The sequence below is a fragment of the Lissotriton helveticus genome, chromosome 9 (genome assembly GCF_964261635.1).
Source record: "Lissotriton helveticus chromosome 9, aLisHel1.1, whole genome shotgun sequence".
Taxonomy (NCBI): domain Eukaryota; kingdom Metazoa; phylum Chordata; class Amphibia; order Caudata; family Salamandridae; genus Lissotriton; species Lissotriton helveticus.
In genome coordinates this window covers 598904588-598920431 of record NC_136070.1, presented here as the reverse complement: position 1 = coordinate 598920431, position 15844 = coordinate 598904588, and the positions used below count along the sequence as shown (strand labels likewise).

Sequence of the window (15844 nt, the reverse complement as noted above, 5' to 3'; positions counted from 1 at the left end):
TGGGTTGAGGCTGTGGGGGGAGAGAATTGGGAAGGGAAGAGTGGAAGGACGTAGTATTGGTAAAGGGTAAGGGGAGAATTCGGCAGAGGAAAAGAACAAAGAAAGGGAAAGTGAGATGATATGAAAGAAAGGGGCAGGAGTCAAGAGAATAAGAGTTAAGTGAAGTACGAAGGAAGTGTTATAAAATAAAATTATATTATTATTATTATTATTATTATGAATACATACTCCCGACTACATACAAAGGCTGGCAGAGCTTGGAAAACAAAAACAATAGTACACCTAAACTCCCTGTTAAGTAATAACCCCCATTCCTCCCTCACTAACCTTGTAGCACTTACATTTTGTTTTAATACAAACTCAGAGGACTGTCCTCCTGTACAAGTAGTTCCCAAGAGATGTAGAAATGCTCTGGACACCTTCAACTCATGAATGTGGCTCCATGTTTTCGAACTCCTCCATTTACAAGGGATTCCACTGTTTGTGTCAACAGTTGCAATATCTCAAGATATTTGGCATGTTAGGTCTCTGAACTCTGTGGAGAGTAGTGATAAACAAGGGCCCCAGCTATTTTTTTACCAATCTTTTCCCTTTTCATTTACTGCCATTGTAATTTTCTCCCTTTCTAGTCTTCCCCATAATTTGTGCAGCCAAGCCAAAAGATCCAGTATCACAGTGAAGCCCCATGCTGAGAGTTTAACCAGTTTTGCTGCACCCAGGAGAACTGTCACTATCTTTCCTGAAGGGGCCCTAAGTGACTATGAGGGTCTATCTGCCACCCCTAGGGCTATATATGCAGTAAGCCTCGGCACTTTCGAGTCAAACATGGTCTTTGTCATCTAGTACTTCTCTCCAGTATTTTGTGAGTTTGGGACAGTACCATAGTAAATGGAGTAGCATGCCTGTTCTCCTGAATTCCCACCAACACTCCATAGATCTTGTGCCGTGCATGCATGATGTCCTTCTGGGGCGTAATATCAATATGAGGCGATCTTTATACGTGTTTCTTTAACCCCTTGCATGCTGATGACGGCCCCCATCCGTCATGCACTACGGCGCTCGTGTGCTGATGACGGCTGGGGGCCGTCATAAACCCGCCCACTTGCGATTTTGCCGCACCGGCGCAGAATCGCGGCTGCATGCAAGGAGTTAATGGCTGCACTGGTTGAGATTTTGCCCCGAAGTACACAAATACCCATTACTGTGCAGTAAGTGGGCATCCCAGCTCTGCTTTTCATCTTTCTTGCCCTGATGATTTTTCTACAGTATTTACTCCAAAGAAATTGAAATATTTCAGAAAGTATGTGTTTGTCCCGAGATTTGGTCAAAAACCATTACTCAAATGGGAGCACTGGTTGACTCGCCACTTTCTGCATGGGGATTGTGGTTTTGGTTATCCAGCATCTAAATGTGCAGATATCTATGGTATTCTCTGTCCGGAATATCGCAATCTGCTTTAATTTGCTAAAGCGACTTGATACCGTCATGGTCATAAAAATTCCCTATTCGCTGACAGTCATATAACTTGGCCTCATACTCCCTGATGCCCTCCAAGACACCACATGCAGAGGTGACATTTGACCTAATTTCTGCCGAAGTTGAGAATTTTTTTTTGTGAGGCACAGAGAGAGCGAGCGATCTCTGGATCCGATCGATAAATCAAGGAAATCAGGAACTGACATCTGCCTGCAGGTTGGAGCCTTTTATGCACCTATGGCATGTCTGCTCGTCGGATTGGCAGCCACAGGGTATCACCTGTTGGTGCAGGAGAGCTACTGCAGGGAAAAGTACTTTCTGGTAGAGTCTAACGGGGGCAATTGTCTAAAGGTAAGAAATTTATAGGAAGATGTACCCATCAGAAATGGGAAAAGCATTAGGAACCTAAATGCTTCAGAGACCAGACAGCCTCAAGCTTTTCCTCTATAAATCCTGTTACTTCACAGGCCCAACCATATCGCTTTATTCACTGTAAAAGCAAGACGCCCAACAAAACAGAGGTCTGAATCGATCCTTTAGACATGACATGCTGGACAGGCCTGTTAAGACATTAACTGCCTAAGCCTGCAAAAAGAATTAGCGGAAATTATTGTGGAAAGGGGCAAGCTAGGGATTAATAACAATCTATTTGTCACTGAATCTTGAAAGGGGAAATTCGGTATTGTTCTGCCGACACAAACAACCGCCTTTAACTTAGAACTACTTGCTCGTCTGGTACCCAGTCTTGGAATTTTTGCTTGGGATATGTACAGAATAAAAAGTTGGCCTTTTTATCTTCTTTTCCCATACCTACTATGACTTTTCAACAAAACAGCAAATCTGACAGAGCTCTGTCCCGTCATTTGAGGATCACAATATAAGGAGCACTGAACACAGATGAGCCATAGCATATGTAGGTACATATCTGGAACAAACTTTAAAGATGTTATGGAAAGGAAGGCCTGGGGTGACACAATTTTATTTTCCAGGTTTTGACCATCTTGATTTGTTTTGTTCATGCATTTTTGTTGTAGTCCCCAGCATTTCAATAGCCGACCAGAATCTTTGTTAAAATCTACACAAAATCTGACATGCTGCCAGTGTTGAAAGATAAACCTGAAGACTGATATCCAGATGTGACCAGCACTGGCTTTAAAACAAAAGTGAGGATTAGGTTGATAACCACCCTTCCTAAATTGGGCAGGAGTCAGAGATAAATTACATCTGAGCTATAAATAGGTGGTATGGTGATACAGAACTCAAAAGCAAAGAAAGCTAAAAGTCTACCGCAGGCAAGTGGCAGACATAAAATTGTTCCAACTCAAAGCAAATATCATAGTAACCTAAATATTAGCACTGAGGTGTAAAGGGCACTGTTGGTCACTTATGATGACAGAAGTGTGAAAAGTGGAGTTGACCTGCAGCAAGAAAGAACTCCTGCACCCTCAGTGAGGCTGCACAACAGGAGGGCTCCGTCCCCTGACCGTCCTGGGAGCCAGGACACCCTACACCAACTTCACATCAGCACATGCCCCTTCCTCTGGTTGAGAACTTGCCTCTCGGGGAGGGAGTGTATGCCTGTGGTGCTCTTGGCTGTGCGGCGATAGGCTCAGGATTGGGGCCCAGGCACTTTACTCCCCCCGCTCTCCCCCCCCCACAGGTCCTAAAGAGTACCTGGCTGGAGAAGCGTGGCTCAGTGGTTAGAGGCGGCAGACCTGGAAGCTGAGATCGACCGTGGACCAGGGTTCGATTCCCCGCCTCGGCGGGTCTCGGGCCCAAAATTCCACGGACTCGACAATTCTCGCTCTGGTGCCTACTCAACTCACGGGGTCACACTCTGCGACTCTGGGCAATAGCTTGCTTAATCTCCACTACGGCCCCTCGCGGCGAGATGCCTGGCTTTCACCTTGTGGACACCCTGCCGGGGTTTCTCACAGGGGAATACCAGGACGGGTTCCCTAAGCAAGCGCCGGGACGCTTACGGGCAGCTGTGCGCTTTACAAGTCCAACACATTTACATTTACATTTACCTGGCAAGTGGATGCAGTGGTGGTCTGATGTTTGCCCGCTACAGGCCCCAGCCAGCACGCCAAGGGGCCATAACCCCTTCCCCCCCACACCACAATACGGATTGGGCTACCACCCATCTGGCCCACAGCATGACTTGAGGCGAGACAACCTCCTACCTTTCAGGAGTGCCCCCACAAATACGGGCTTAAGACAGACAGGATGGGTTACATGCGCCATCCCGGTCAGAGACACTTACAGAGCGACTGTGGGAAAAGCCGGGGGAGGGGTCAGAGCTATTCAATATGGCAACAGCACAGGGAAGAAGACTCACTCCTTAAAAGACATGCTTACATGCTCCGTAAGCTCCCAAGCTGGGGTAGTCAGCAACCACCATTGCTTATAGAAAGAGGGGACGAAGAGGCCCCATTGACGTGGTTGTTCACTGAGACAATTTTCATCTTCATACGCGAAGACATTCACTCAGTGAAGAACAGGGTGTCTGTGCTTGAGGAAGGCAAAATGGTGCGCTTCGAGGAGATCGAACACCTTAAACAGGAAGCCCTGCGCTTACAGGAGCATCAAGCAACCTTACAGAAACATGATGAGGATCTCAAGGATCATTCCCGCAGGAACAAAATATGCATACGTGGTGCGCCGCAGAGGGCTGACAAACTGTGTGCAAGACCTCTCCTGCTAGATCCTATACCCGACAATGGAATCCACATACAGTTGGACAGAGTCCACAAAGTGGCGCGTCCAGGTACGAGGCGTTCCCCAGACATCCAAGCATGCATCCACAACTTCCTAATCAAAGAGAACATCTTGCGCAAAGCACGAGATGCCCACCCTATGAAGTGTCACTGCCACAAACTTGTGTTGTATCATGATCTCTCTTCTCTGACTCTCCAAATGTGCAGAACCTTCCACCCTATCACAGAGTTTCTTAGGAGCAAAGGGCTCTCATACAGCTGGGGCCACCCAATCCACCTCATATTCTACTGGGACACTACCTTACACCAGCTTAAAACATTAGCAGAGGTCCGCCAACTCCAGAACACCCTGGACGACACTAGGGGATGACACATCGCCATGAGCCAACAAGTACCCCGAGGGGTACCAACACCAATGGCATCCAACCACAAGGTCCCCCATAGGCCTTCGCCCAGATTGTGCAACAATTGCCGTAGAGAAATATTTAATTAAACTTACACTGTCCACTAAAGACCATGGCATAAAGATTTGTAGAGGGCCCATGGATTACTAAGGTGAAATTAGGGGGAACAAGCACACCATAGTCCTTATGTAGATGATGTGCTGGTGGCACTGGACAACCCTCTACATTCCCTACTGGCCTTCTTGTAAGAACAAGAGAGGTTCAGAAGAGCATCGTACTTTAACATCAACCTCCAAAAGTCACAGGCCCTCACTTTTTCGGTCACGCTCCCCCCTAAAGGTACAATTGGCTTCTGCTTACCATCCAACACGGGCTGACTCCTCAATCTCGTACTTAGACACAGCAGTTCTCATTTACCCCATCCTACTTCCGCAGATCTTGCCCAGCTGAAACACGATCACCTCTCGTGTTTAGGAAGAATAGCAGCACTCAAAATGACGATACTCCCTACAGCCCTATTCTTATCCCAGGCCCTTCCATTGACTCAACTGGCAGGTGTGCCTTAATTACTGCAGACGGAATGTAACCGATTCATCTGGGTGGTCAAGTGCCCTTGTATGCATTGCAACCAGATCAAACACCACACTGCAGAGGTTGGCAAGAGAGTCCCTAGCCTCACGCTCTTCTATCAATCATCACTGCACTGTTTCTCTGTTGAATGGAATCACCAGGAGACTGAAAAATACTGGTGCTTTATTGACTGGGTGATAGCGGAAGAACACCTTTGGAGAATTCCACGGCTTCACCAAAAACATAGAGAGGGGGTCTGTACTCCTCGCCAGTCACTAGAGCTACCCTTTTAGTTTGGGATAGAGTGGTTGTTCCAAAAGGGTTAACCACTTTCCCCTCGCCACTGAAGCCCTTATTAGGAAATCTGCACTTCATCCCTGGACTCCACTCCATACCTTTCTCTGCATAAAAGCACACCAGATGTAGATCTATTGGGCACCTCTTTGATTCTGACGGACCCAGCCCCTTAGTTTCAGGAAGCTCATAGTCTGCCTTTAATTGCTCTGAGTGCCTTCATTATCTACAGCTCAGATACTAGGTCACTCACCACAATGTACAACGGGAGGAACAGAAGGCCCTTACTTCTTTGAGAAGGAACCATTTTTCGAAGGAAGGGGTAAATGTATTAGCGATGAATCACACTTTCTTGCGCCATCCGAGGAGAAGACACCGGGGCATAGGCGATGGGAACAAGAACTGAGACCGCCCATAACATATAGAGGGGGAGATATACATTATAGAGCGCAGCACACAGCACTCAACCCACCAAGTGTAGAGACCGCATCTGAATTATATAGAGCACAGCATACAGCACGCAACCCAGCAAGTGTAGAAACTGCCTCTGAATTAATCACATACTGTTATCTTACACCAGTCAGAATATATTAGGGCAACCCCATTCACAGTGAAGACAGTTGGAGCGGCTGTGGAGCTCCAAGTACACAATCACACACACGTTTTGTGGGGCTGCCCGAAGCGGACGCACTATTGGGACAAAGACCTGAAAGATATAGCTACCTACTTGTAAACGCTACTCCTGCGCTTTCCGGCCTACATTCTCCTGGGGCACCCTAATTCTGTGTCCATATCCCTGCAATCCAAACAAGGTTGGCATATCGGCATGGCACTCAATGTGGCACTTCAGATGATATTCTCTACCTGGGGTTCAGAAAAAATACCTGAACACACAGCCTGGCTGCATAGACTTTGGAGCATCCTGGGTATGGAAAAGACGAGGCATACTCAGATTTGTGGGCCCCAAACATGCCTCTGCTCTCTGCAGAATTTTGCAAACTGACATGCCACCAGATACTTTGTTTGCTGCGCCTGACCACAGCACAAGATGACACATGTACAGTGGCTGAAAGCCAACCAGCCGGTGCTGGAGTTTAACGTAGTGTAGTAACTACCTAAACACACCACAGAAGACTTCCTTAACACACTACAGAGGAGCAAACAAGGAGGAGGTGTTTGGGGAAGAGATTAGTTGGCATCACGTTTTGACTGTAAGTAATGGTGCGCTTCAATGAATGTCATCACTGCTTGGGTGTTCAGACACAGCCTTTAAATGCAGCACATTTGTACTGTTCCGATTTTGTAAACATTATAAAACAAATTTGAACAATAAAATATACTGTCTCATTTTTACACTTTGACTCATTTCTTGGGTCTATCCAGTACCAATTATGGCAACCAATGTTACAGTTAACACCTCCCCTTAAGGCTGTGCTCCATTTGGCTGCCACACGGTTGTCCGTTATTAGGAAATACGACCTTATTAGCCTGGTGGTACAACACTACAGTGGCTGTTCTTGCAAGCAAGGATTTCAATCAAGGGTGGCTGCTTGCATACAAGTCCATTTATGGAGACCTTCATCCACAAACTGCTGCTATACCCAAGATTTTAGACAGATTTAGAGGGCTGTATCTGAGTCCTGGTTAAAACTGCCCAAATGTCCAGACGCACCATTGCTCTTTCACTTAAGAATTCCCTTTCATCAATGATAAAATTGATCTCCGAATTAATTTTCTTTAAGGGGTGCATATTATTTTTTCTAGTACTGTTGTCATTATTAATTTCCCTTTCTTTCTTTATTTCAGCCATGGATCAGTTTTACCCAGTCATTTGTTGTAAATACAATGTTTATTACAGACCTAAACAACTTTTTACATTGGACACTTCTTCAACATACGTATGTCTTTTGGCGGTGCCATAAAATAATAAATACATTTAAAAGTAAAAATCGGAAAATCAGCAAAAGTAACACCTACTATGAATGCTGGAACTTAGTGTTAGCATGCTCACAGCACGATTGAAGAGTACTAAGAAACAGAAAACTTACCTCTGAGGATTAAATATTGCAAAGACTGATATATGAATTGCATTACAAAGATAAAATACAAAAAGTGTGTAAAAGCATATCTATGTTTCTTCCTACCTCGATTTCAGATGCAGACATGTATACGGCCAAAGTAACCAGGGATAACACCAACACAATATAAGGGAAAGCATAGTCTATACAGGAAAACACAAAACATTGTGATTAACATCAAAGCCAATAACAGATTTGCAATAATGACATTTCTTCCATCTTAGGTCAATTGAGACAAATATGTTAACATTATGGCCTACAACAATTTGAAATAGACACTTAAATTGTATTGTAATGCCTCTTTTTGCATGTTCAACCCCACATTTTTGGACTCATGCTGCTGGTTTTACTACTCAAGAGTACACGGAGGCCTGCTAACCAGACCTCAGTGCACTGTTCTAACCCTTTACATAGAGTATGTCAAATTGGGTACCCAAAATTGGCAGAGACTGACTTACTTATAAGTCTCTAGTATCTGGTAACCAGGGCATGTAAGGCAGAGTGCCCGATCAGGGCTGCAGCACTACAGCACGGATTATGCCACCATGTGTGCGACAAAGTACAAAATGGCTGCTAGCCTGCCACCGTAGACTGGAAGGGCAGTGGTAACACTGCTAGTTCGATTTTGCCATTCAACCCAATGGCAAAGCCCCCACTTTCCTAAACAATATATGTAAGTCTCCCCTAAGGAAGGCATATTAAGCACAAAGACAATAAGCTGTATTATTAAGTAGGACATGTATTTTATATATATGTCCTGACAACAACACTTCTAAATTGTCATTTTGCTGTGGGAGAGGTAGTAGCCCCATTGGTTAACACAGGGCAACCTGCTGACCACTCAGCCCGGCTAACTTCTAAATGGGACTACTTAGAAGGATACTGTAAGGTATCAAATTTGTTGTGGCATTAACCCCGACTTAATGCCATGTTGAATTTAATGTCACTATTAAAGAAATGCAACTTTTAGATAGATGACACTCTGTGACCCAATTTGTCCAGTAGCTTCACACGGTCACTGGCCACCAGACAGCTTTCTGCACTCCTGGAGAGTAGTGTGAACAACTGCCAGACTTAGTAATAATAGAAGACTGCTACAAGGTGAGGTGTTACCTCCCCTTCGAAGGACCCCACTGAAGGTGTTCGCTCAAAAGGCAAGCTTCAAAGCCGCCTTCAGTGGACAAATGTTAATGTGATGTATTGTTCCTTATGTTCTCTGGACAGCCGTTAAAAAAGAGAAATATGAAAAGAGATAGATATACATGTTTTGATATATAAAAATAATAGATTTAAAACAAGTTAATGGTTGTGTTGTGTCAATAGTTTTTAGATAGCATTGTTCTTTAAAGATTTGTGGTTTTTTAGTAGAAGTTTCATACATGTTTAAGGGATCATTTATAGGCTCTGCTAGTATTTAATGTTTAATCAAAAACATTATTTTACAATTCCCTTGAGGAGATTTTGTTCACCAGATAGAACTGTTTATAGCTCATAACTGCATACCGAGGTTCTGAGGGACACATGGAAACCCCATTATATTAAATGGTAAGTTGATGGAGGGCCTGATTTTTACAAAAAAAATATAAAAGTGTGTTTGGGAACAACATTTCCAAAGGGTAGATCTGGATAGCTGTGCCAGTAGCAGATTTCTGGGTGAGCTCCTGTGAAAGTTGTGTGAAATCAGGTCTTTTTTTACTGGTCATTTTTATGGTAAAACCGCTATCCCTTTAGCCCCATGACATCTAGGTGTTCCGTTGCCCATTACAATCCTGCCTAGAGGTCTACTCAAACCCCAGACGGGAGTAAGTCTCCAACCCTTTTGTCTTGTGTATTGGTTTCACCTTTGCACTGTGTTAAGTTAGAATGAGCTTGTTAGAAGTTTAAACACCAGTTTTCCTTTTCTGCTGCCTCTGCACACAACACATTTTGTTATTGCAGCTTTTCGCCTAGTTAGGTATTTTGCTTTACACGAGAATAACATGTTTGCTTATAATATCAGCCTTGCTTGGTAAGCTATGTCTGTACAGTGAGTGCCGAGGCCTTCAAGGTTATTTCAACACAGCGCTTATTGTTTGGATTGATCAGCGCACAGAGTAGACATAATATGGATGCAGCTGTGGCCAACTTTGGGTTTAGGCGCGTTTAATAATGCACTGCGTAAAGCAGGAGAGACACCCTTGATGAATATCCGTATGCAGAGAGTTGGTGCAGGAGATGATGTGATCTATTTCTGCTGAACCCAAAGGTATGGGCCCGCCCTTCTAAACCCAAAGAGACCTTCTGTAGATATAATATAATATACTAGCTAGGTAGGGTAAACTGAGGTTCTATTTAAACCTTTTTCCTTTAGCATTTTAACATGCTTTCACCCTTTGTATTTTATGGAATAGAAACCATGCTGTTAACCTTGTTCCTTATAATATGTTTGCTTGTATTAGCTAAGATACTGCGTTTGAGAACACTGCATTAGAAATAAACATTTCAAACTCGCACGTGTCCTCATTGACTCCTCGTTCTGGATTGATATGTTAGTATAACGAAAGAGTTTTCATGTGTTCCACGTTACCTGAGGTGTTCAAAATCCATGTTCTGGGTTGTCTAATCATTGGGGGTGGATAAGAACCAATGAGACACTGATTGCCTGTCTGGTAGGGGATTTTGAATACTGAGGTGAGTTTTGGCATACCCTAATTCACTGAGGTTCCAAGTCTATATGCACAGTTCTGTATAGGAGCAGAAATCCCTGCTACACTTTCTGGCCTGAAAAGGGGTCAGAGGGGAGTATGTGAATACCCACAAACTGATGGGTTTGTGGGGTTTTGCAAACTATCATGGTCTATCATGCTCACTCCTAACTACCTTCATGGGATTCAGTCTTGCATGAAACTACACTGTCAGGGGTAATTTTACGCAGGTGCAAATGATTTAACAATGGAACGTATTCCTTCCAGGCAAAAATACAGACATTTGTGCTTGGAACACAGACTTACAAATGCAAATAGTGTTTTGAATTAAGCTCTCTGTACTTCAGAGTTAGGTTACATGTGCAAACGGTTAGGCATTCAAATGTATTTCTAAAGCATAATTAATGTTAGCCTGCATAACATTGAACTGAGTCTCCACAAATGCTCTGGTGGTTGTATGCATCTTGAGTCCGTACAGACTTAGCCCAGCAACGGGCGGGAATGGATTACCACTATGGACAAACTCAGAAGCATCATCGCTTCACTAGAACACCCATAGCATGCTTACATTTTTAAACCATTAACAGTCCCGTAAAACAAGACAGGATTCTGACAAAGTGAGTTTGAGGTAATGAGATTTGTGAGGTAATGAGATATGAGAAAGGGTAACGAGATGTGAGTGAGTTCACCATGTACAGACTTTCTTTTCCTTCATTCTTAAAACAATCTAACATAAGTCGATTGGACACACTGCCAATGGGAATACACTACATACCCTGCATTACTTTTTCTTAATATTAAATATGTATATATTATAACAATTAGTGCAAAAACACCAATGTTTTCTACATACTGAAAAACACAATTTTTGCCATCATCATAGAATCTTTATCCGGCCAATCATGGTCATAAAAGACACATCAACACACCATTTGTGTCTATTTTGGGGGTTAGGCAGCTTAACAAACACTGATAAGCACCTACTTCAAAAAGGTGTGGAAAACACCAAGAAAACACCACTGAAATCCACACAGAATAAACACTGATAAAAGAAAAGGCTTTACATACCACAGTATTTTTTAACTACTTTGGTCTTCCCTAGAATTTTACTGGGTTCGTATCAATCTATCGACACTGGGCTTGATGTCTCACCTGACAAAACCAAATGACCCCTGAATTACTAACCATGCAGCAGATTTTTTTAAACATTCTTTACAAACAGTCCTTTGCTTGCTGTGGGGCCTGCAGGAGTGTCTCCAACCAGTGGGTGGAGTAATCTGGAAAAGCTTGAGGATCTCGCTGCTTGCAGCTCTAAATAGCCCCAACAGCAGCCTCTTTGTCTGAAGCCCAACCCTATCTCCTGCATCTAAAGCCTCACTCAAACCGGTCATCATTAGCAGCACCCACTTTTCCTCCTAAACTTCTATTTCAGGAAACACAGCCCAGGATGGTTCTTCCTTCGCCATACCTCCCTTTGCCAGTCTTAAATTCTCAATGACTGGAGCGAAGTCAGTAAGCATCAATATCCGCATCATGTGCAATGAGATAGGACATGTACCCAGATTAAGGATCCACATCATGAGTAGAGTACTGGGATAAATTGCCTCATACAAGCATACAGGTTCTCGCACGAGATCACACTACCCACGCAAACATAATCTGAGCTCATATAATGGGGTAGAAAGGAAATCAACTGTCACACATGCACTACTAAGTGAACAAACTAAATTGAATAAGACAACAAAGCTGCAGCTAATGCTACTTTGTGCCCAGTAAGTAGCTCTCCAAATACATGCAAATAACCCGGTTACCTCCAATGATCATCTACAATATTGACAAACAGAAATTGTGTATTGTGCATCAAACTTACATAGAAGTCCACCTCCGACAGCCTGGAGCAGTGTTAGCACCGGGAAGAAGTACAGTGCTGCATAGATGCTTTTAAATCGATCAGATTTTCCTAAACCACAGGCAATCTTTTTTACCAGAAGAGGTCGAAGCATCATCATCAACACCAAACAGAACGCATAGTATATGAATACAATTGTGTACCTGTAAAGGAACATATATAAAGGTTATTGACATTTGAACGGTTGTGTCTTTGTTTCCCCTCTTTCCTTTAACTACCCAAAAAATGGAAAGTGCCATTATTGTGGCATCTGCCACAATAAGGGCACTTGTTCCATTTGGGTTACAATATGCAACACTTTAGTTGATTGCAGCATTAAGTGTAAAGTAAACGGTTTGGACTGTAGACAAGTAAAAAAGAAAAACAGAGGTCAAAATATGGGAGGGGGGAAGAGAGAGAGAGAGAGAAGAGAGAGAAGAGAGAAGAGAGAGAGAGAGAAGAGAGAGAGAGAGAGGAGAGAGAGAGAGAAGAGAGAGAAGAGAGAGAGAGAGAGGAGAGAGAGAGTCTGACAATGTTGGAGAAACATCAGTGTAGATCATGCACACATGCTCTTTGGATATGACATTTGTATATGACACTTTGAAAAAGTTTTGGTGGTAAGTGTTCTCCTTTTGCAAGGACATGATCTATACTACATAACTTAAGAAGTCTTGTATTGCCTTGCCTGGCAAGGAAGATGAATCCTCAAAAGGGGATAGAAAATCAAGAGTGGTTATCTCCTTTGCTGTGGGACCTATCTTTACAAAAGCTGGCAATGATAACAAAAAGAAAATCACAAAAATGTTTAAACTGACGATCAGATGCTCTACGGGTATTAGGAATGGAATCATGATAAACAAAATGCGAGCTCTCAAAAAATTACCAATGTGATGGTTATTGAAGAATCACTCCAAAACATTATGTATGGAATAAGAGCAATTTTTCCCCAATAATGAAGATTGTACTACCGGACTATGACTGTATTAATATGGTAAGCCTTTTCTATTTTGTATCTTCTTCTTATTTGTATTTGAGGAAAATATTTACTCTGGAATCAATTTAAAAACTCTTCACTTGACAAATAATCATAATAAAAATAAATATTTCATTTTATAGGTGTACTTATTTAAATAATGTCATACAAATTCGATTAAAACACATTAATTTTAGGTGAGGTGTAGCGAATAAGAGGAAACATTGCATGATTGCTGTAAATGTATTCTTTTGTTACTGAAACAGTTTGAAATGCCTTTAAAACTTATAATGCAAATAAGCCGCAACTTGGCAGTCCAGTTTTCAGCCTTTTCTCAGTTCAATGATGGAATCGGCACCCCAGAGGTGGGTTGAAAATGAAAGTCGGACTTCTCTGTATTGTATTGCATTATGCCTCTCCGATTTAACTAATAACTTGTTTAAGCCAGCAATAGCATAAACTTTTGAAAGACGAAGAGGTTGGGGGCGTGGCCAACTGCCGAGCATGGAGGCAGCTTGAAGAGGGAGCTCCTTGAGGCATAGCGGCCCGCGCTAAATATCCGTACATTTATCAGACTTATCGCCCGCCCGAAGAAGCGGCATCGGCTTGGGGAACCAAGCGGCTCTGTTTGCTCTAACCCCGGTGGTTCTCGGCTGCCGAGAAGTGATCCGTTCAGCAGCGACGTGTTGGGGCCTGTGACTGCCTGGCCGCACCGACCTGGCGTGACTGGCGGATCCGGGCGGAAGTGCGTCCTGCTCGGCTTGGGAGCGGTGGCTCCGTCCGGCCCATGCGGAGCCCCGAACTGAAGAGTGCTCCGGCGCTCAGCTTGGTCGGCGCTGACCACCGTGGGAGCGAGAGGGGCTGCAACGTCTTGGACTGGCTGCCTACACCGCCCAAACTAAAACACAGAGCGGGTGCCTGCGCAGACGGAGATAGCCCTGAGACCCGGACGGCGCCATATTGGGCGGAACAGACGGTTGGCCGCAGCGCTCACGTAGGGTAAGGAGGAGTGCACCGGAGGCCCTGCCGACCTCCCGCAGCGCCGCTACTCACTCCAAATTACTGGGTGGACCCTGGATCCTGGCGCAGGGGGTGATTGCTGGAGAGGCGTCCGTGGTGGGTCAGGCCCACTGAGAGGCAACATAGAGCTGCTGGTCGGCTGCGCGAGGGGGTTCTGCCACAAACCGCGGGGTGCTCCCCGCAGGGGACCCGCCAGCGTCACACCGAGGCACCGTGACAAGTTCTGCTGTGGTGAACGCGAGAGGCCGGAGTAGACCCGTGGGGGGACCGCCCACACACAGCACTGAAACCAGCGAACTGACCATCGCCGCGACCGGCTGAGACGCGCCTGGACCCTGTGAGTGTGGGGCAGGGCACTTGGAACCAGTGGGGCACCCACTCGGCTACACACAGCCTGTGGACCGGGGGTCGCACAGCCAATTGACGCGTGGAACTGCCATTGCCGCAGAAAACGGGCTAATCATCCACGAGCACAACGCCATGGCGGGCAAGGGTACGAGGAGTACGTCAACGCAGGTAAAACTCGACAAATTTGCGTACAGCCAGCATGGACACTCTCAGGGTGGCGGACGCCACTCCGCAGGTGCGCCTCCAGACACAGACGGAACAAAAAAGATCACCCTAGAAGACATCATGAAAACCCTCACCGAGGTACAAACGACGGTGGGCTCAATCTCCTCTGAGGTTAATCTGCTGAGGGCGGACTTTAAGAAAATGTCAGAAAGGGTGTCTCAAGTGGAAGTAGTTACGAAATCGCTCATTGAGGACACCTCGGACCTGCAAGTAGCAATGGAGAGGATGGAGAAAGTCACTAGGCAACTGCAGGATAAGTTGGACGATCAGGAAGGGCGCTCCCAAAGAAATAACGTCCGCATCCTAGGCCTTCCGGAAACAGAGGGGAAGGGGGCCATGGATCTCTACGTCGAGGACCTCATCAAAACCAAGTTACAACCTAAGGGATTGTCGAACTTTTTCTCTGTTGAAAGGGCACACCGGGTGCCTGGAGGACCGGCCAAGCAAGGAGCTGCACCACGGCCAGTGCTAGCTAGACTGTTTAATTTTAGAGACAGGGACGCCATTCTGCAAGCGGCGAGGGTCTCACCACCGGTTAAGATTCAGAACGCGACTTTGGCCTTCTTTCAGGACTACACGGCAGAGGTGGCTAGGCGCCGGAAATCATTCACTGAAGTAAAAAAGACACTGCGTGACAAGGGCCTGCCTTATTCAATGCTTTTCCCCGCCAAATTGCGGATTGTGGCCGAAGGAAAAGCGTGGTTTTTTGATACGCCGGAGGTGGCACAGGAATGGCTTGACGGATGGAGACAGGTGGGCCAGCCTCAGCGCCAGCACAGAGAACGCCAGAACCACCGCAGCGGACGACCAGCGGAGCACCAACCCAGTAGCCCCACACACGAGGAAGGAGCCGCGAGACTGGACTCTGATCTCGAGAGGGACCCCCTCGATTCAGGACAGCCTGTCAGGGATTGATTACAATATGCTGCGTAGGGGACAACACGCTTGCAGCCTTTGGGACCTTGAAGCCGATAAAGCTGAGTAGGGCGGGATTCGGCCGGTGCCTGTAGGGGACTCACCAACCCCACGAGCAAGTAAGATAGAGAGGGATGGGATTAAGCACTCTGCCAAGTTGGGGATGCGGGCGGGTTTTCGTCCGAGGTGCAGGGGAGCAGGGAGGGGTTGGGGGTGGGAAGTTGTACTGTTAAGGTCTTTGTTTATAGT

The 15844-nt window shown here is 45.3% G+C and overlaps 1 protein-coding gene across 2 annotated transcripts in view; it reads right to left on the bottom strand.

Annotated features, from left to right (window-relative positions):
- JKAMP (JNK1/MAPK8 associated membrane protein) overlaps nt 1-15844 on the bottom strand; it is a 59424-nt gene that overhangs the window by 15670 nt on the left and 27910 nt on the right. For both annotated transcript variants that reach the window (XM_078660613.1, XM_078660612.1), the window contains 2 exons: nt 12097-12278; nt 7609-7685 (listed from right to left, as the gene is read on the bottom strand). In XM_078660613.1, coding sequence (XP_078516739.1) covers nt 7609-7685; nt 12097-12278 — 259 coding nt within the window. The remainder of the gene's footprint in view (nt 1-7608; nt 7686-12096; nt 12279-15844) is intronic.